Source organism: Girardinichthys multiradiatus, chromosome 12 (genome assembly GCF_021462225.1).
Source record: "Girardinichthys multiradiatus isolate DD_20200921_A chromosome 12, DD_fGirMul_XY1, whole genome shotgun sequence".
Taxonomy (NCBI): domain Eukaryota; kingdom Metazoa; phylum Chordata; class Actinopteri; order Cyprinodontiformes; family Goodeidae; genus Girardinichthys; species Girardinichthys multiradiatus.
The window spans coordinates 18,479,693-18,502,410 of NC_061805.1; the positions used below are offsets into that span (position 1 = coordinate 18,479,693).

General features: G+C 37.7%; 1 protein-coding gene across 1 annotated transcript in view; it reads right to left on the bottom strand.

Moving 5' to 3' along the window:
- Positions 1–22,718, bottom strand: part of si:dkey-215k6.1 (transmembrane protein 132D) — a 431,446-nt gene that overhangs the window by 25,037 nt on the left and 383,691 nt on the right. The window contains exon 7 of the mRNA XM_047381596.1: positions 754–959. Coding sequence (XP_047237552.1) covers positions 754–959 — 206 coding nt within the window. The remainder of the gene's footprint in view (positions 1–753; positions 960–22,718) is intronic.

Consider the following 22,718-nt stretch of genomic DNA (forward strand, 5'->3'; position numbering starts at 1 on the left):
TATACCAATTATTGGTTAAGGAAGATCCAAGACTAAATCAACTTTATTTTCAGATTCCTCAAAATAATCCTTGTTTTTCAAACATAAACAACATTGAATGGTAATGTTGCATAATTTTATTGGCCAAAGTTTTTAACCATCGTTGATTCATTTGTTTATATTGTATAAAGTTGGTCTTCCTTATTCTTTCATTTTGCTTGGTAGTTTAGTTGGATGGTTCTAGTATAGTAAGGGGTATGTTTTTTTTGTATGTTTGACTTTGAGTTGACTTTTTTTTGTTAATAAATTCTTGTATTTTAAGAAATTGTGTGAATTTATTACATGTGTGTGCAGAGTTTTGCTGTTCAGGCTCACCCTTTCACTATTGTCCTAATACCACCGTCTCATTGGGCTTCTATTCACCGGATAACACTTAATAGAACAATTTATTATTTAATAAAATATAAAAATATTAATATTGAATAATATATTCATAAGAATAATCACAACTTGCTCATTTTACCTGTTCAAAAATGTTCATGATGAAATGTCTGTTTAGTATCCATGATAAAATGAATAACAGTTGTTACAAGGTAAGCAGAAGGCATGCCAAAAGGGCAATTGCTTTTACAGCCTGAATCTAAGGATTTTGTGTGAAATGCAATGCTTGAGGAACAAACAGATCAGACTGCTTTCATCCTCCACGGTGGGATTCTCCCCCACCCCAACCCCCTCCCCCATCACTCACTCCCTGAGGTCAGACAGGTAAATTACCTCTTGTTGGTGGTGATCGGCACCCTCCAGCCTTTAACCTGACTCAGCTCGGTATCTGACACATCTATCTGCAGGGGTAGCTTGGGAACCCAGACAGTGAGCAGCAGTTGAGCAGACAGGTGGAGGTAGGTGAAGTTGACTGCCAAGGACTGTCTACCCCGCATTTCCTTGCCATTCACCAATACCTGATCGCATTTTGAGGACACCTGAAAAAGGGAAGCAGAGAAAAGAAAACGAGAAAGGAGTTTGATGTGTAAAGCAACGTGTGTGCAGGTTCTCACATTTTACACTGAGATTTAACTGATGCAATTCAGCAATTTTTATTTAGTTGTAGCAAAAGTAATTAGACACTTTGCGCACAGCCTAGAAAAAAAATCCAGAGACAAGCATTTATCACATACTTCTTTAATTCATCTTTCCCTAAACTAATCATTACTGTTTTATGTAGCAGTTAAAGTTAATGTTTTTCTTTTTTTCTAATTTTTTCCCTAGTGTTGTGATGATTTGTAATATTATGTCAGAAAGTAGAAAGGCATCTAAATGCCCCCAGAGCATGGGAACCGCAGGAGGACCACCTCCCGAGGGTTCCCGGGGACTACTGCACCCCTCCAGAGAAGAACAGAGGAGAGCCTCAGGGGAACCACCCAGCCCCAGAGAGCTCCAGCGACAGGCAGCCAGCTACACCGGAACAGATTTAGCCATGAACCCAGAGACCCGACACGCAAGGGCGTACCACCCCTTGGCACTTGGCAGAGGCACGACAGAGCCACGGGACCCAGGCGCCGCCGAGCGGCCACCGGGAGTGAGCCGGCGCACACCGGAGAACCCAGCCACAGAAACCAAGAACTGCCAGCACCACCGGCAGGGAGTGTGACGGTGGGTAGGGCCCACATTTGATTGGCTGCCTAAGATGATCAAGGGGTTTCATTCAATTCCCCGAGATTATCCTGGAAAACAAAATATTTTTTTCTGGTAAATATGAACCAATGCTGATCTTTACAATGCAACATTTCTGTTCTGGTTTTCTCACACAAATGTTTGATCTCAAAAGAGGTTAGCATTTTGTTCGTCAAAGCCAAACCATTTCTGCTTTATCTGCTCATTTTTCAATTTAACTCCCTCTGTGCTCTTATGTGCTCACGCTCACCCAAAATTAAAAGAAAAGTGCCCAACCCTGCTCCCTGCTACTCTGTCTTTTCAATTTCTCCTTTTCTTCTCCTATTTTAACCTTATTTATGTATATGCTAACATCCACTATTGTCCTCTCCTGACCCTCTCTTTTACTTTTGTCTCCACTGTATCCTCCCCCTAACTTTGCACTGTCTCCCTCTTCATCTTCCTCTCCTTCTGAAACTTGATTTACCGCTTGTTAACATCAAAGGAATGTTTGACTGTTGGTGCCCCAAACTATTTCTTCAAATCCTTTTTTTTTTATGTTCCAGGTATAAATGAGTGTGAAAAATGCAAGGTTACTGTAGTGGGGGTTGGTTTCCATTAAAGGTTTAGGACAACAGTAGTCAGAGTAGATGACCATGCTGTGACTTGAAGTCATGTGTGTAATGGACAGCATAGGTTTGTTGAATTCTCTCAGTAAAATTCATTTCAGGTGAACCAGTAAAGTTTGATGAAACAGTTTTTTGTTGGAGAGGCAGAAAGTGTTTCATTTAACTTTAGTTACTGCCAAAAATAGAGTGAGGAAGAAACATATTATGCAGTATACTAAAAGTTTGATTACGGTATAAAAACACAATTTTTAATTTTTTCCAGATTTCCAGATTCTTGTCCACTCTTTATGTTTTATTTTCAAAACCTGAAACAGAATATATACTACACTAAATTGTATAGTATATAAATAGTTGAACTGAAACAGTAAATATATACTATATACAAGTTCCTGTAAGCCAAAGGATTTCTCAGTCAATGGTTGCTTGTATTACCTGTTGAAAAATGTTCATGAATCTTGTTCATCAATGTCTTTTTTTATCCAGTATAGTATATAAATAATATACTAAAAAGGCACCACACGTCAAGTAATTCACTTGACGTGTGGTGCCTTTTAAAATGCAGCAACTACTTGAAAAAACTGTGAAGCATTCTATAACCTAAAATTCAATTTTTGTTTAAACTGAAATCAAACTTTATATCTTGAATATGTTAGCTCATCTAAAAACTTGTGAAAAGATGAAGAAATGAAGGTGATTTTGTGAAACATCAAGTCTTGTCATGTTAAGTTGTCAAGTTTAATCTTTGATGAACCCCTGTTTTGTATAATGCCTATTGGGAAAAAGAGTGTAAAATGTAGTGTGTTACTGCATCAGTACAGAGCAGTGTTTACTATGAAAATGTAACCGGCCTCAATTGCAAGTTATTCCATTTAAAATGTAAAGTAGTATAGCATATATTCGTTTAATTTATTAAAGTAATGTAACTTACTACATTTGGTTACTTTTAAATTATTTATATTTAAAAATGTATATTTAATATAAATTTGATTAATATTAACCCTCATGACTATGGCTGTTAAAAATGTTTAATCGTTTATACCAGCCAGTATCTTAAATCAGTTGTCAACAGTCAGCATCTTTTGAAATCTTAAACAACATAATTAATTGACAGTTTAATGACAATAAAATGAGAGCTACCAAAACTGGGACTTCAGTATATCTCATTTTAGTATGAGCTTAATCTGAGGTAACATTTGAATCAAAACTTGTATCAACTGCTATTTCTATTTGTCTGGTTTAATTTGACACAATTAAAACTAAAAATCATCCTGATTCAGACAGAAAATATCTTCCACCTTCATCTAAATGGATTATTATAAAGGTTTATGACACAACCGCATATCCTTAATATAATAAACATAGTGAAATACAAATAAATTAACATATATTCACACTTATCCTCGTTTCAATAACTAACCATAATTTAATTACAGATTTTGCTCAGAACTGTTAGTAACAGTTTTATTTTGTAATTAAATTACATAACACGTTCACATGTCACAAGTTAATACACAACCCTGGCATGGGGTAAGTAAATTTTGTTGTGACATCATCTTATGTTTGTTGTAATCTTTGAAGACTTCAGTTTTGTATTTTGCTTTATGTTAGGATCTGTCAGTCTTTGCATTTCATATTCAGGTTTTTCCTTAGTTTTAAGATTTCTTGTGGTTTTTTTCTGTACTTGTCACGAACCTTAGGTGTTTCTGTTTTTGATTTTCTGTTGTGTGTGTATTTTGACCATTTCTTTGTGGTTTATTTCTTAAGTTCTTGCTCTCTTAAGTTTATTTCTCTGTGCTCATTTTTATTTGGTGTTTTTCTTATTAGTTCATTCTTTTGTGTTTATTCTAGTGTTTGTTGTACATCTAAAGTACATATATTTCTGTTACATTCTTTCCTGGGTCTCTTTCAATTTCTATTCAGTGCCTTCCTGGTTAATTAGTCTCCCTGCTTCAGCTGCTCTGCATCATTTCCAATGATTAGCTCATCTGGTTTGCCCGCAATGTCTCCCCCCTACCTCAGTACATAAGATATCTGATTCTCATTGCCTGCAATGGGGTCCTTCCGTTATGCTTGTATTTTCTTCATTGTTCAGCCAAGTTCTCAGTCCATGCAACTCATGCTGCCAGACTGTAAGTTTTTTTTGTTACGTAATAAATCATTTTAACTCATCAGGCTGCCCCCAAGTTCCTGTTTGCACTTTGGTCCAGTTCCTGGCTCACAAAACATGACCATACTTTAGTATTTCATATTCAATTCAATTCAGTCATTAAGTCATTTTCTACCGCTTATTCCATAGTGGATCATGGGGAAGCTGGTGCCTATCTCCATCGGTCTACGGGCGGGAGGCGGGGTACCCTGGACAGGTCGCTAGTCTCTCGCAGGGCTCAATTCAATTCAACTCGATTCAATTCAAAAACACTTTACTAATCCCGAAGGGAAATAAAATAATGTGTTTCTAGTCTGCTCTGAGTTAAAGTCTTTAGTTACATTTGATAGATCTTAACTCCTAATTTCCTGTTTCTTTGTCAGCTCCTGGTTTACAACTTGTAATAAAGTTTCTTTGTACTCCTAGGTTTGAGTCTCTGCTAGTATTTACTTCTGTTAGTTTCTGTGTTCCCAGATCTACCCAGTAGCTTCCTTCAGTGTCTCTGCTCCCTGCAACTCCCACCTGTCTAGCATTACAGTAATCAAGCTGCCCAGTATAAATACTACTTGGTTTTCTCATTCAGAGTCACCGATAATAATTTTGTTTACATAAGCCTATTTCCTTGTGATCTTCTTACTAGTTTGGATCCACCTAGACTAGAATCTTTGTAAATTTTTGAATTTCCTTTTTTAAGGAAGAATTGTTTATTTTTACTTGCTGACTCCTTACTGCATTTGAGTACAGATCTTCCCCATTTCATGACAGTGTTTTGTTGTTTTCTCCTGCTTAATGATTGCCTGACTGTGTTGGGATAAAAGTTGAGTGCACTAAACAAAGTCCATGGAGTCCAAAATGGTCCAAAATGGTCAAATAGTTAAACTCTGAATAAGTCACAAAATAGCGTAGCTGAGTGAATCCTGATCAGTGCTGCCAGAACATCTTCATAGCATAGCCTTAGATTAAGTAATGTTATCAGGCAATTTCATAGACCTCTAAATTTAACTTGTTTAAATTCTGTAGCAGAGACTCATGGGTTTTAGTAAATATGGTGTATCCGAGTTGCACCCTGACCAAAAAAAAGCAACCTGACTTAGCTGGAGATCATATTTTGCTGTGCTGCAGTTTCATGTGTGTACGCAGCACTGGAGATATCAGCTGATACCCTTTTAAAATAAATGTTAATGCTTTGCTGTCTGTGTGTGTTTTCTTGGCAGAGTTACAGAGCAAAGAGCCAAAATGTACTCTAAAGTGCTGCCAGATTCATGAAGTTGAAACATTGAGGCTCACTGAAAGAATTAATGCATTTATGTTACCAGAAACATTAAAGCCACACAGGCACAGCTGGGGACAACACTGTATGAGTGACAGGATAAAAATTAGGCTTTGAGCCTTGCTTTTTGTTGTTTCTAATTAATCAACTGTTTTTACTCTTTAAAATTCTATCATCTGTTTCTCAAATTAGCCTATGCACGAAGCACACTTTGAAATACTTCAAAGTTAATTTACTTCTTTCAACTGCATTGATGGAATCTCTGAATGACATATTGGAACTTGTGCAATTTTATTATTTTGTCTGTAACAGGGGTTTTCAAACTTTTTATTATGTAATTTACTGTTTCATCATTGTACCTGTAAATATGCTCTGTATTGTTTTGTGTACTGTTTTTTATGTAACTTGTGTGCCAGTGACTTCATAGAAATTAATTCTGATAACAATAAACTGGATTAAATTGCATTTTCCTTTGAGATTAATGCTCTTGAAAATGGTCCCTGCTCAATAAACTAAATTAACATTTTAAAACAGTAATATAACAAGACCTGGATTGCCTCTGATTGTTGTATTATGTCATAAAGATATATATATATATATATATATATATATATATATATATATATATATTTTTTTTTTTTTTTAAATAACCATTGCAACCGTATCATTATTTGATTAGATGAAGGATGCAGTTTAATTATGTGCTCCATTTTTGATGTGGGGAAGTCACAGTTTTCCAACAAACTCTTTAGATTACCAAGTCTCAAAAACAACCCTCAGACACCATTTTCATGCCAACTGATTATTTAGGCATAATGCCACAAAAAAAGAAAAGGAAAAGCTTTTCTGTCCTACCAACACAAACATACACATTTGTAGTTTGCTAAACTCTATTTGGACTTTAACCATATGTTTTGATCAGATTACAATAAGATTGAGTTCTTTGATAACAAGCACTCCTGGTGGGTTTGCTGTAAAATCAAGGATGAAGATGTAGAAATGCACCCAATTCCAAGTGGCAATAACGATTTGTAATGTAGTGCGCCTTGTTTCTCTTGTCCTCTCATAACCCTTTTGAAATATCAGGAACTTTTAAATAAAACTCCAATGGACTACTTGTAATAAAAATGGGTCATCATTTGGTCTTTCTGTTCCAAAGCATCTGGCCAACATAACATAAATGGTTCACCAGGTAAAAAGGTAACCACCTTTTGGCCAAAGTGGGGTTGTAAAAAATATAATAGAGCACCACTGAGTAAATGTACTCAAAATAAAGGTTGGATTTTCAGAGTTAGTACATGCAGCTGTGCTAAAAGGTGAATATGGGTCGGAGCGCGTGGCGTAGCAGCCTTAGTCCTATATGCAGCCATCTCGGGTTCAAGTGCCGACCCCGGAGACCTATGCTACTCTCCACCCCACTTCCTGTCTGCCTAATATGGAAAAAACTAAAATAAAGGCCACTATTGCAAACAAAACAAAAAGTAAATTGCATTTTACATTTTTACACATTTACCAGGGCTGCCAACATATTTGTCTGTGTATACAGTTCATCGCAATCACACCACAAAGAAAGATGCAAGAAAAAGTGTTCTATATTTTTGCAGCCAAACAACTGAGCTGGAGCTTTTAGGACACTGAAGAATGGATTTAATCTCTCTCCTATTTTTTTTAACTCATAGACAGAACAGAACAGGACAAATGGGCGAGGAAAGAGTAGAGCAAAGCAAGAAATAAATTAATCCAGGGAGAGAATGGTGAAGAATGGAAACAAAAAAAAAAACAACAACTCTGAGACAAAAGTTGTGCAGAAGAAGCAGAAAGTGTAGATCTCAGGAGTCAGGACTTGTTGAAAGCACATATGCCTGAAAAACTGTCGTCACCCTCATCAAATACCACAAACAATTGAACAAGAACAACAAAACAAGTAATTGTTGAAAAGTTGTTCACCACCTCATCTGTAGTTTAAGTGAAAGTAGAGAATCAAACTTTAAAAGTTTTTTAAAAGTTGTACCTAGATAAGGTTTATGGTCTTTTTCTTTAACAATAGAAAAAACAAACAGATGTATGATCAGCAAGATGTTACACCAGCACAAAAAATATTAAAGTGTTTTCTCTATGTCAATAGAAAGCAATTTTGTCCCTGTCTGTAGACTAAAAGTGTTGCAATTGCTTCAAACTATAACAAAGGCAGGTGATTTCTTTTCCCTGCAGCCCGAGAAGCAAAAGATTTCCATGCTCCTGTAAATCGCACTGTTTTCCACACTTGTTTTCCATTTACTTGCTTAGCTGTATGTGAATGAATTTACTGAATGTACACGCTTAGACATTAAATGGTGTGTCTTCTGTTAAATTAGCAGATTTTGTATGCAAAAACCTTGGCTTTGGTGTTGAGGTTAATTGATAGTCATGTCTCAATTTATAGTGCAAGAAACAATGTAAAGGTTTCCCTCAATGTGCATTTATCAGACCACATGTAGCTGTTTTATCTGCATATGTTATATGCATGACTTAATGTTACACGTTATATTACTTTTGGACCTGATAGTACTCTGTCAAATGATGTTAAATATATTTTAAAAGAAATTTTATTGGTAATGGACAGCAGGCTAACAATGTTTTTAGCATAAATTGCCACATACCTTTACAAAAAAAATAAAAAAATAAATAACATTCTGATGCAAAAGTAACAGACGTATATAGATTTATAAAGTTCCATTGGTATGAACTGTCATAAAGCATTTTAATGTATTTTTATTTTACTAAAATGTAATTGAGGAATTTAAATATTTTTTCAATATCATTTATGGCTCAAGATGGCAGAGTTTAGCTAGGGCGGGTTCTTTTCTGATTAACTTCAATGAGCAGTGAGTTCCTGTAAACTGAAGAGGTTCAGACAGTTAGTTAGTGCAACTAAGATACTGGTAGCTGATAACTCCACAGGCACCTACTGAAAATAAATCAGAAGAATTTCAGTGTCTTATTTAAACAAATAAACAAAACAAACATACATTACCCTTTTTTACTTGACACAATACCAATTTTTGTTACTTGTGAGACTTGTAGGGAATATTAATTTACATGAGATTATGTACTCATCTGAGGTGGTCTTTAGGTGGTTAGTGTTGCAACCAGAAAATCAGGTAGATCAACAATCTTTGCAACCAGAATAAACACAAAAAATAATGTAATCCTGTAAAGAGGCTGAAACTTATTTTGTTGTAACCCAATAAATCTCTGTGCTCCCATCTAAAGGAAAGATTCAGTAAAACCATAATGCAATAACCTTAGGCTTGTCTCTTTTTCATCCAAGGAATCTTGGCAACAATCTGAGCAACACAGAAACTAGCTTAAAAATCACAAGAAAACAATCTATGAAATATTTAAATATGCTGGATTTTCTCATTTGTTTTGGTAGATTTAGCACCTAATATCCAGACCACAGAACGAGTTAACTGCACCCATCCTTCACTTAACTTTTCTTCCCATCCTTAAAATCTGCCCTGAAGTCCCAAAACTCAACCACCCACTCAACCCTATTACCAGCAGCCTCCCTAGGCGAAGTCATTTATTTACATCCGTATTCATTTCCCTTTAAGCTAAGTGATCTGTCTGAATTTACAGTTACTTCTCTCTTCCTTCTGCCAATCTCTGTGTGAAATTTTCTCAGTTTGTCTGCATCAGTTATACATTTTCTCAGCACAGTCATTCATCCATCTCCCTCACTCTCATGTTCCATTTTGCAAACTTTTCTTTGTGTCCCCCTTCTTCTCCATCCTCCACCTCTTCTCTCACCTTCTTTCTCCACTCATTTCAGTGCCTCAAGCAATCCAATCCATCTAACTTTAGGAATGCTATCATCCAATTGGGGCCCACACAGTGGATAAAGGAAGGCCCTGAGGGACAGACTAACCAACAATCTGATGGTATGGAGCTCTATGTGTCAGTGGTTTCAGAAACCCACATAGGGCAATCGCTTCTTCACATAGTTTCATATGGCTGTAATTTAGGCACGTTTTATTTTCCTTCCCACACATTCATACAGGCACACTCAAGCACTGAAGTACTGTCATTAGCAGGCTGTGGCCACATATATTATTTAGTGGCAGCTTAGATAATAGCTAGTTGATGGAGAGAGTGGTTGGCAGGTGCCCGAACAAGCAAACGCTCACAAGTTAGCGTTTTATCTCTGGGGCTGTCATTTTGAATTTGTAAAAGTGGGGAGTCAAACAATCTAATGGCCATTTGGCTTTTCTTCACAATGAAAGTGTGTAATTAAGAGATGGAGAGTGACAGTCGGAAAGTGAGCTAAATGGTCAAACACCGAAACTCAAACAATGCAGTGTTACAGAAGACTATGTGTAATATTAAAGATACAGAAAAAGACACCAACATAGTATCTGTTGTTGAATTATAGCATCTGCGGTCATTTTAACGAGAAAATAATAACAGCTGACAGTAAAAGAGCATTAGTTTTAAAAATATGAATTTAACAATGAAAATATCATTTGTATTAGGGTCCCTTAATAAGGTATCTACTTATATCATTCTACTTTTAAAAGGTTGAGCTGGTATGGTCTGTGTTTGCTGTAACATTCAAAGTAAGTTTCCAAAAGACAATGCAAAGTTACTTTATGCTAACACTTTTTACTTGGAAACATTTTTTACATTGACTCTCCTGTCTCTGTCAGAGAGGTCTTAAGGTTTTAAAAGTAAAGCAGCAAGCGGGCTGGGGTGTAAGGTTTTTTTTCTTCAAAAAGCTACTAGGACCTATGCAAATTAGTATGGTTATTAGCATAGGGATATAATTCAAAACTGACCCCAATATGTCTGTTTGTAGGGTCCAATTGTAGCCTAGGTGTATGTGTGTGTACGTATGTGTACATGCTTACGTTAGTATAAGATATGCTTAAGTATCTGGATGTATTTATTATTTTTTAGGCATGATATGAACTGTAATGTTGAAATAAGCCTATAACGTTTCCCTCAGTTGAATAAATGTATGTCTAATTATTCTATTCAGTATTTGTGAGATACTCTGTCCTAACAGTTAGGTATTAGATCTAAGCTAGGTAGGTTTATATTTTGTAAAATAAAGAACCAAGTATGGTTTCACAGATTGTAGTGATTTAAACAATAGTTCAAACATTTTGAAGTGAAGTTCTGATATAGGTTGTAAGCTGTTAATATGGTGCTTAAAGTAAATAACTCTCTCGTTGTCCCAGTTTTGTTTAAATCCAGATTATTTGGTCTCAGAGTTTGAAGCTAGTCATTGAGAGGCCAATACCAAAGCTGACTTCCACTGTTTTCAAACTACTCCTCTCTCAAGTCATGGCAGTTCATGTAAAGGCTATTTTTAATTCATTAATGCTTCTTTATTAATGTGCTTCTTTTTAATGCCCCAAAGAGAAAATGTATTTAATTCAAATTCTATTAAAAAAATCTTTATTAATCCCAAAGAGATTTTTAATGTTGTTATAGCTCATATTATGCAGGTTTCTTCAAAGTGCTGTTGTAGATGCTGATGGCTGTGGGCAGGAAGGATCTCCTGTAGTGGTCTGTCTGACAGCAGATCTGAAGAAGCCTCTGACTGAAGACACTCTGTTGTTGTAGGACAGTCTCATGAAGAGGATGCTCAGGGTTCTCCATAATGTTCTTCATTTTATGAAGAATCCTTCTTTCCACAATGATCTCCAGAGGTTCCAGAGGAGTCCCCAGAACAGAGCCAGCCTTCTTTGTTATATTGTTAAGGTTTTTTAAGTCCCTGACTCTGATGCTGCTTCCCCAGCAGATGAAGGCAGGAGAGATCAAATTCTCCACAAGAGACTTATAGAAGATATGCAGCATTTTGCTGCAAACACCGAAGGTCCTAAGTTTCCTCAAGAACAACAGTCTGCGCTGTCCCTTCTTGTAGACGGCTTCATAGTTGCATCTCCACTCAAGTCAGTTGTCCAAGTGAACACCGAGGTATTTATACTCCTCCACCACCTCCACTTCTTCCAAGAGGGAAATTGTGTTTGACCTATTCCTGTTTCTCTTAAAATCTACAATCATCTCCTTTGTTTTATTCACTTTCGAGATGAGATGATTGTTTCCACACCAAGCCACAAAGCGGTCCACCAGCTCCCTGTACTCATCTCTAATCCACCCCACGACTGCAGAATCATCAGAGTATTTCTGCAGATGACAGGAGTCTGTCTTGTACTGGAAGTCTGAGGTGTACAGAGTGAAGAGGAATGGTGAGAGTACAGTCCCCTGTGGTGCTCCTGTGCTGCTGACTACCTGGTTAGACTCACAACCCTTCCGTCTCTCAAACTGTGGTCTGCTTGTCAGGTGGTCTTTGATCCAGGAGAAAACATTTTATACATAAACATAGTATGCACTTTATTTACGATATATATTTCAGTAACTTTACATGTCCTTCTCAAAATATTAGCATATTGTGATAAAGTTCATTATTTTCCATAATGTCATGATGAAAATTTAACATTCATATATTTTAGATTCATTGCACACTAACTGAAATATTTCAGGTCTTTTATTGTCTTAATACGGATGATTGTGGCATACAGCTCATGAAAACCTAAAATTCCTATCTCACAAAATTAGCATATTTCATCCGACCAATAAAAGAAAAGTGTTTTTAATACAAAAAATGTCGACCTTCAAATAATCATGTACAGTTATGCACTCAATACTTGGTCGGGAATCCTTTGGCAGAAATGACTGCTTCAATGCGGCGTGGCATGGAGGCAATCAGCCTGTGGCACTGCTGAGGGCTTATGGAGGCCCAGGATGCTTTGATAGCGGCCTTTAGCTCATCCAGAGTGTTGGGTCTTGAGTCTCTCAATGTTCTCTTCACAATATCCCACAGATTCTCTATGGGGTTCAGGTCAGGAGAGTTGGCAGGCCAATTGAGCAAAGTGATACCATGGTCAGTAAACCATTTACCAGTGGTTTTGGCACTGTGAGCAGGTGCCAAGTCGTGCCGAAAAATGAAATCTTCATCTCCATAAAGCTTTTCAGCAGATGGAAGCATGAAGTGCTCCAAAATCTCCTGATAGCTAGCTGCATTGACCCTGCCCTTGATAAAACACAGTGGACCAACACCAGCAGCTGACACGGCACCCCAGACCATCACTGACTGTGGGTACTTGACACTGGACTTCTGGCATTGTGGCATTTCCTTCCCCTCAGTCTTCCTCCAGACTCTGGCAGCTTGATTTCCGAATGACATGCAGAATTTGCTTTCATCTGAAAAAAGTACTTTGGACCCCTGAGCAACAGTCCAGTGCTGCTTCTCTGTAGCCCAGGTCAGGCGCTTCTGCCGCTGTTTCTGGTTCAAAAGTGGCTCGACCTGGGGAATGCGGCACCTGTAGCCCATTTCCTGCACACGCCTGTGCACGTTGGCTCTGGATGTTTCTACTTCAGACTCAGTCCACTGCTTCCGCAGGTCCCCCAAGGTCTGGAATCGACCCTTCTCCACAATCTTCCTCAGGGTCCGGTCACCTCTTCTCGTTGTGCAGCGTTTTCTGCCACACTTTTTCCTTCCCACAGACTTCCCACTGAGGTGCCTTGATACAGCACTCTGGGAACAGCCTATTCATTCAGAAATTTCTTTCTGTGTCTTACCCTCTTGCTTGAGGGTGTCAATAGTGGCCTTCTGGACAGCAGTCAGTTCGGCAGTCTTACCCTTGATTTGGTGTTTTGAGTGATGAACCAGGCTGGGAGTTTTAAAGGCCTCAGGAATCTTTTGCAGGTGTTTAGAGTTAACTCGTTGATTCAGATGATTAGGTTCATAGCTCGTTTAGAGACCCTTTTAATGATATGCTAATTTTGTGAGATAGGAATTTTGGGTTTTCATGAGCTGTATGCCAAAATCATCCGTATTAAGACAATAAAAGACCTGAAATATTTCAGTTAGTGTGCAATGGATCTAAAATATATGAATGTTAAATTTTCATCATGACATTATGGAAAATAATGAACTTTATCACAATATGCTAATATTTTGAGAAGGACCTGTATACTGGTGGAAAGGAAATCTTGGTAGTTGTTTTTATTTATGATATCATCTTATTTATAAGGACCAAATTAGTTCCAAATGTATTTTAATAGCTGCTTAGTACATATACTGAAGATCACACAGCTGATTAATACAGTCAGTCATTTTCTACTGTTTATTCCATAGTGGGTTGCGGGGAAGCTGGTGCTTATCCCCAGCATTCCATGGGCGAGAGGCAGGGTACACCCTGGACAGGTTGCCAGTCCATCGCAGGGCAACACACAAACAACCATGCAGACACTCATTCATTCACACCTAAGGGCAATTCAGAGAGACCAATTAACCTAACAGGCATGTCTTTGGACTTTGGGAGGAAGCTGGAGTACCCAGTGACAACCCACACATGCACAGGGAAAACATGTAAACTCCATGCAGAAAGGCCCCTGGCCGGGAATCGAACCCAGGGCCTTCTCGCTGCAAGGCAAGAGTCCTACCAACTTTGCCACCATGCAGATTAATACATATAATCTAAAATGAAAATAACAAAAGCTTTTCATCACCTGAACAGAGATGCAGAACAGCATTAAAGTGTGAAGCATGTGTTAAAGGGACATTTGTGTGATACTTCAGGACTTTACTTCTTGCAAAAACTGTCACATTTTACTCTCTGGTAGTTGGTTGTCCCTACAGGCTGTCAGGATTTGCCATTTTGGGTTTTGTGTTTGTTTACTTTCTCAGTTAGGTGTTTCTATTCCATTGGGTTTAGTAGTTATGTTTGTTTATTCCTTCTGTCATCCTGATAGTTTTGTTCTCTCTCCTGCCTCCTAGTTTTAGTAGTTATTTCTCCCCTCACCATAGTTCCCTTGGTGGCTTCTTTCTCATGGTTTTCTCTTCTGGTTATACAGTTCTCCTTGCTTCTCTGGGTTTATTAGTTTAGTTTCTCGCTTAGAGTTTCTGTGTTTACTGTTAGGTTATGTATTCTTGCTGTATTCTTCTAGTTTATTAGTTCCTTTTCCCCTCTGGCCTTAGACCCCCGTTTGTTATTATTTACCCAGTTGCTTGTTTCCCCTAAGTTTAGTTGTTCTTTCCCAGCCTTGCTCTCAGTATAGTTCCTCCTGTCCCTGCTTTGTCTAGTCAGTGTTCCTCCCAGTTAGTTTAGTGTTTGTTTACTTTTTATCAGTCAGGTGTTTCTTCTGTTCCCTCTAGTTTCTCAGTTTACTTTAGTTAATGGTTATTCTAGATTCTTATGCTTCATTTGGTTATTTATATTTGACTATAGTTTTGCTTAGATCTGTTTTCAGCTGGTTATGTTACATAGTTTAGTATCTTGCCCAGCTCCTCATGTTTTTGGTTACCCCTGCTAATTAGTTTTACTTATTCTCCTTCCCTACAGCCTGGTCCACCCCTGTCTCATTGGTCCATACTCTACTTCCCTCAGCTTATAAGCTCTCTAGTTTTCATTGTTCCCCGCCGGTTCCTTATGTTAACAACCCTAGTTGTCTTCCCGAGTTTCTCCTAGTGATTTGTTTTCTGTTCGCCTCCTGAACTTCTGCTCTCGGATTACCAGTATGTAAGTCTTCCTTCAGTTTCATTATTAAAAACGTAATCTACTCACCATGCGGCCTCCTCGCCATGTTCTGCATCCCGGTCCTGCCTCCAAACTCACAACCTTGACATAGGCAAGTGTTGAACATTTTATTGAGATCTGCTGTGGGGCATTCATGGCTTTGGTGATTTAACAACAATACCTCTTTCTACATCGTAAGAAGTAAATTGGTGTAGAGTCAAAAAATTGCTTCAGACACCCTCAAGGTCGCAGCTCCCACGGATATGTGTTTGGGTGTTGCCAATGGTCTGGCTGAATGCTGTGGATGTTAAATTCCTGGCTAAGTCCTAAGACTGTTACTGCCTAATGGAAAATGTGGGATTTTAGACAGCCTCGTAAAGAGTGTGTGTGTGTGTGTGTGAGTAGGTGAGTGACCTCTGTCTTTAATTCATTTTAATTTTAATTTTTCTTTCTAAGCCTTTTAAATGATTCAGGACACTTGGACAGAATTCCATTCTTCTCCATATTTTTACATAATTATCATAAGTTATTTTCCTACATCTCTTTTTTCTCCAATCTTTTAACAAATTGCAGTAGACTTAATCAAATGTGGTATGACGATGCCTATAAATCCTAAAATACTTCAAAGAGAATGGTCAATGTGTACAATTCCAGAGTCCAAGCAAAATTATGTTTCAGGAGAAAATCCAAAAATGAATAACCAGCACTACATTTTAAAAGACACCAGATGCTCTGCAGAACTGTGCAATTGGCAAGTTTGATGTATTAACATAAGTACGCAGAAGTGATTTATTAGTAGCTAAAAGATAATGTGTGTACCTCCACACCGCTGTGCTGGTATAAGCTACATTAAAGATTTTGTTTTATCTATTTACATGTTTTCATTATGAGAAAGGGAACAGTGGTAATGTTAAAACTCTGAAATATAAAAACTTTATTTGTCTGCTAAGAATATTAGGTCTTGTGGCAATAAAATGTGTTTCTTTGATACATGAATTATCTGTAGTAAAGTATTCCTTATAACAGGGTTTATAATAGGCCGAAGACTGAATGCATGATGACATTATATTAAGAATTTCGGCTAACAAAAATCATGTTGATGGAGTTTAAATAAGTTTGCTGTCCATCAGGAGATGTGAAAGAAGCTAAAGCAATGGACTGCAAAAATTTGGTATTTTTGCAAATTGTTGCATGATATTGCTTTTGCATTCTCTTTTTTTCTATTTGCTTTAAATGAAGCGAAACGGATGCATTCAGTTCAAGGTGAATATTTGAACCTTTTTTTCTGGTAATATATACTGTCCAACAATCAAAGCAATGTCAATAACAAGAAATAGCCTAAACCCAAAGGATAACATAGGTTCTGTGTCAAAAAGGTCTACTTATCATTTGTTGTTTATTCTTCAGCAAAATTTGATATGACATCTTTGCTGAGTAAGACATTAATGATTACTGTAAATGCACATACATTATTTCAAAAAAGGGGAAAGAGCTGGATCAGCACAGAGGGAAATTATTTTATTTTGCTTAACTCTATTTTTAATGCAGCATGTCATTTTAAAAAGGGCATGCACTTGCAAACTCAGCTGTCACTTTGCTTTCTTAATGTCAGTAGACACCTAATATATACATTGGCACAAACTCCAAAACACATTGTTGTCACTTGTGAGTGTACTGCCTTAAGCTTGAGAAGTGCAGATGTTGAGAATTGACTTTACCCAGGGGTTTTATTTAGCAGAAAAAACTGGGAAGTTGTGACAAATTTGTTGAATAGGACTCTCAAAGGTTCTACCTGTAGAGTGTAGTTATATGTTAGCAAAATATGAATACAAGAAATTGTGAATAAAGAAATTGTGTTTGTAAAAACTTCAGCTATTTGACTCCATCCATAAGATTTGTAGATTTCTGTAAAAGCAGAAAAGCACATCTGCAGTCCTCAAAAGCAAGACACTAACATATTTTTCGCATTTAGCTGGTGGAGAACATCTGTTTTAAAGGTATGTAGATATTTTATTAGCTAAATATTAGACTCTTGGTAACGCTGATTTACTCAACAGCTATGACATATCCTGAAAAAAAGGGGCAGTTTTGATTTAAACCATAAAACCCTTTGTTTTAAGGACATTATTAGATCAGTTGATACATATACAATTATGCCCCTATATTTTAAAAAGCAGGATAGGAGAAAAGAATTTCTCAAAAGATGATAAGAAAATACAAGAGGAAATACATTTTGAGAAAACAACAAAAAAAGATCTGTTTTATTTACTTCTTAAAAATTTAACATGTTGAAAATATTTTATACACATCTCGATTATTAGTCAAAAAATAATTTTAATTCCAGGAATCAAACCCTTCCTGTAATTGCAGAACAGCTTTTTACATCTTTCTACTGGTAATTTTACCATTTATCTTTGTTAATGAGCTATTTGACTTTGAGTTTAGAAGTCCTCCTAATCTCTAGCTTTCCTCCACAGAATCTTTGTCAGATTTAAGCTTTGGGCTGGTTGACAAAATCACATCTATGGTCACTATGGTAATGTTTACTTACAGGACTGAATTGCTCAGAAAACCCCAGCAAAGTCAATGGACTTGAGTAGCCTTAACATGTAAAAAAAGACAGAAAAACTGTGCTTTCCTGTTCCTTATCAATGGATGTGGATGCTCTTGGTATCACTCATGTTCCCCATCCTACACAAGCACACGACCTAAACACACACACATGAACAAAAAGACCACCCAGCAAGCACACCCATGGGGTATGAACAGCAACTGGCTCATGTGGAGATCATTTTAATGATGTCATTATTAATTATGTTTGAGCAAGAGGAAGAAAATGGGAATAGAGAAATATGTATGCGTGCATCTGCATGAATTTATGCATACAGTGTCTGTGTTTGTGTGTTAGCGAATTGCTTTATGTTCAGGACAAGAAAAAAGCAGATTAAGAATTGATGTATTTGGTTTTTAATGAAGCAGCTGTAGAGTTTGACACGGATCTACATGATCCCATACAGCATGATTACACACGGATACACCCTTTGTGTTTGGAAAGATGATGGGGTTTTAAATAAAATAAATTTTTCCCAGGGAATTAAAGGATATTTAGCTTTTGTTTTAAATGATATTCACAGTAATAATCACATTTTACACAACATGCTAAACCTTACAATTTTTACACTTAAGCTATCTAGTAAATGCTTTGCTTTTGATTCAGTTTATGTGCAAATTGCAGGATACTGACTGCAACTTAGAGATGTGACTTAGAGATGGTTATTTTGCAGGGTTTTGTTTTGTATTTAAGTGTGATAGTTTTCTACATGTAGTAAAACTTGCTGAAAGTGCTACATCAGAGTTTAAAGAAAGAAAGCAGACATCAATCAATTTGATGCTGGTTTCTGAAGGTTATACCGATATTCCTGTCAACAGAGGTGGACTAACATATCAGTGTTAAAACATGAGGAAGGACAATTTTTATAGAGGGGAGGCAATATGTTGTCATTGCACCTGAACACAAAAGAGACTGAGAAGAAGTCGTATGAAGTAGCTTGGTCAATCAAAATGGCTGTTTTCATTTTCTGTTTTGTATTATTAAAATGGCATCCATCTTTCTATTCAAATATACCTAAAATCAATGTCATCTTTTCCTCAACAGCATTTGTTGAATGTTTGCTTTCAGGATTTAAAAGAAAGTTGACAAAGAAAGTAAAATGCATTAATGTTTAATGGCACATTTTTAGGGCTGTAAGGATGCACATTACTCATGGTTTTGTGCATATCTTGGGTTTGAGGTCAGTTCTGTAGGAATTCAGCACAAGAGAAAAAGTGAAAAAACTCAAATTCTTTTCTCTCATTTAGGGAAACAAAATCCTCCTTAAATTAAAACTATTTTAATGATTTTATCTAACTTGAACTAAAGATAGCCCTGGAGATCATCCTACAAACAAGGCAGCATCTTCATGTTATCAACAAGGGGTGAGCCCCTGATCCCCCACATATGCTGCTTAATTAGGCTCCTGGTGAGACTATATATTCAGGGATAATTATATATCTGGTGGCTTATTTAGCAGTGTTAATTAGTCACTATAAGACATTGCAGAACTCAAAATTAAATGATGAAGTAGCTTGCCATATTTCGTTCTACTGCAGTTGCCTTATGGTTGGAAGCTTTAAAAGTTTGTGCAATGCTGGTTAAAACAAAAACAGATGGATCTTCAAACTCCAGCATGCCATATATCCTAGCGATTGTTGTATTGCTGTTATTTTGGAAAATTTCAGAAAGTATTTTTATCTACTAATTTTCTCACCTAAGAGTGATATTTGTAACATTTTGTTTTAGTATGAATGAAATTTTCCCAACAATTATAGTTATTTTTATATAATTAACCATGACCTTTTTATAGTCATTCATTTTTTCAGCACACAATTTCTTAAGTAAAAAGGACAGGACAAATCTTTCTAGGCACTGGAAAATCAGTGAGAAACAATTTTTTGTTTGGGTCTCTGGTATATATGCAGTATGGGGCAAACAGGAAGTAGGCTGATATGTCATTGCTTCTCACACCCAGGGTTCAGACCAGGAAGCAGGGTTGTAGTTTAGCACTCCTCTCTGCAGCTTCTGCACTGCTATCCACCCATAACCCTATTAAGACAGTGTCTCGCCCACGGCCAAAATTGAATAGATTAAAAAATAATCTAAAACGAGGAAATCAGGAAAATCTAATGAAAATGAACACAACTCAGACTAAAAAGAAAAATAAAACAATTAAATGTGTAAGATCTATCTCTTCAAAGACTTTGCTAGTTAGTGACCTGATTTGTGACAATCAGATTGATTTATTTTGCCTCACAGAAACCTGGCTGCAGCAAGAGGATTATGTTACTATAAATGAGTCAACTCCTACTAATTATTTAAATTTTCACATTCCTCGAAATACTGGGCGAGAAGGAGGAGTAGCAACCATCTTTCAGTCTGATTTATTTACTAGTCCAGGACCAATCAATAGCTACAACTCTTTTGAATATTTAATCCTTAGTTTTCCTCTTCCAAATTGCAAAGCACTAAAACCACTTCTGTTTGTTGTTTTGTACCGTCCACCAGGCCCTTACTCTCAATTTTTAGATCTGATTTAGTGTTAAATACAGATAAGGTTATTATAGTGGGGGATTTTAACATTCATGTTGACACTGAAAGTGATAGCTTAAATATAGCCTTTAATGCTAAATTGGCTTTGCTTAAAACATTAACAAACCTACCCACCTTTGTCTTCATTCTCTGGACCTTGTGCTGACATTTAGCATTGAGTGTAAAGACATAACAATATTTTCTCAAAATCCTGTCCTGTCTGACCATTTCTTAATAACCTTTGAGTTTAATTTGACCAAGTACTCCACACATGAAAGAAAATTTCATTATAGTAGATCATTATCAGACAATGCTGTAACAACCTTTAAAGAATCTGTTCCACTTTTGATTTACTCATTATCTCAGAAAAAAACACAGTGGAGGGCAATAATTTTATTTCTTCCCCTTCACAAATTAATTATCTTGTTCATAGTGTTACTTCATCATTGCGTGGTGCATTAGACAATGCAGACCCCTTGAAAAAGAAGGTAATTGTTTATAGGAGGCTGGCTCCCTGGTTTAATTCAGAGCTGCGTACTTTAAAGCACAATGTTAGAAAATTGGAGAGAAAATGGCGCTCTACACACCTAGAAGATTCCTACTTAATCTGGAAAAATAGTCTACTCTTGTATAAAAAGACACTTCACGAAGCTAGAACAGCTTATTTTTCATCATTAATAGAAGAGAACAAGAATAATCCTAGGTTTCTCTTTAGTACAGTTGCTAAACTTACATAGAGCCATAGCTCTGAGTGGCCCACGGGGAGAGGCGGCAGGCTGGGGTGGGTTTGCTTGTCGCCCCCCAGCTCAGCCGTCTCATGTTGGGGTTTACCCCAGTGGATGAGAGGGTCGCATCCCTGTGCCTTCGGGTTGGGGAGAGGTCTCTGACTATCATTTCAGTCTACAGGCCGAGTGGTAGTGCGGAGTACCCGGCCTTCTTAGCGTCCCTGTCGGGGGTGCTGGATAGTGCCCCTCCTTGGGACTCCATTATTCTTCTCGGGGACTTCAACGCCCATGTGGGAAATGACAGTGACACCTGGTGAGGCGTGATCGGGAGGAATGGCCTCCCCGATCTGAATCCGAGCGGTGTTTTGTTATTGGACTTCTGTGCTAGTCACGGATTGTCCATAATGAACACCATGTTCAAACATAAGGGTGTCCATCAGTGCACTTGGCACCAGGATACCCTTGGCAGGAGGTCACTGATCAGAATCAGAATCAGAATCAGCTTTATTGCCAAGTTCGCACATACAAACAAGGAATTTGACTCCGGTACACTTTGCTCTTTTGTTTTGTTTTTGCATTACAGAATATACAAATTTACAATGTACAATATACACATATATAATAAAAAGGTGCATTTGCAACATCTGTATGCTGTTGTTTTGTACTTTATTGAATGTTCAACAGAGAAACAGCCTGGGGGGAAAAACTGTCTCTGTGGCGGCTGGTTTTAGTGAACAGTGCTCTCTAGCAGTGGCCTGAAGGTAAAGCTCTGAACAGTTTATGTGCAGGGTGTGTGGGATCTGCAGAGATTTTAGTAGCTCTTTTACTGACCCTAGACCTGTATAAGTCCTGGATGGAGGGAAGGTCAGCCCTGAGTATTCTCTCTGCATTCCTGATTATTCTTTGCAGTCTGTACCTGTCCTGTTTTGTGGATGAGCCAAACCACACTGAGATGGATGAAGACAGGACAGATTGAATGATGGCAGTGTAGAAGATGACCAGCAGCTCCTGTGGAAGGTTGAACTTCTTGAGTTGCTTCAGGAAGTACAGTCTCTGCTGGGCCTTCTTTCGAACAGTGTCTATGTGTGAAGACCATCTCAGGTCCTCAGAGATGGTGGTTCCTAAGAACCTGAAGTGGTCCACGGCCGATACAGTGTTGTTGAGGATGGTGAGGGGGGTGTATGGGGGTGGTGTTCTCCGAAGGTCCACCACCATTTCCACAGTCTTGAGTGGGTTCAGTTCAAGGTAGTTCTGACCGCACCAGTGTACCAGCCGATCCACCTGCTGTCTATATGCAGACTCATCACCGTCCTGGATCAGTCCAATGACAGTGGTGTCATCTGCAAACTTCAGGAGTTTCACGGACAAGTCCGATGAGGTGCAGTCATTTGTGTACAGGGAGAAGAGGAGTGGGGATAGAACACACCCCTGGGGGGCACCAGTACTTATTGATCTGGATCGGAAGAAGATGCTCCCCAGTCTCACCTGCTGCTGTCGGTCCGTCAGGAAGCTGTTGATCCACTGACAGGTGGAGGCTGGGACGTTGAGCTGGGTGAGCTTCTGGTGGAGGATGTCTGGTATGATGGTGTTGAAGGCTGAGCTGAAGTCTACAAACAGGACTCTTT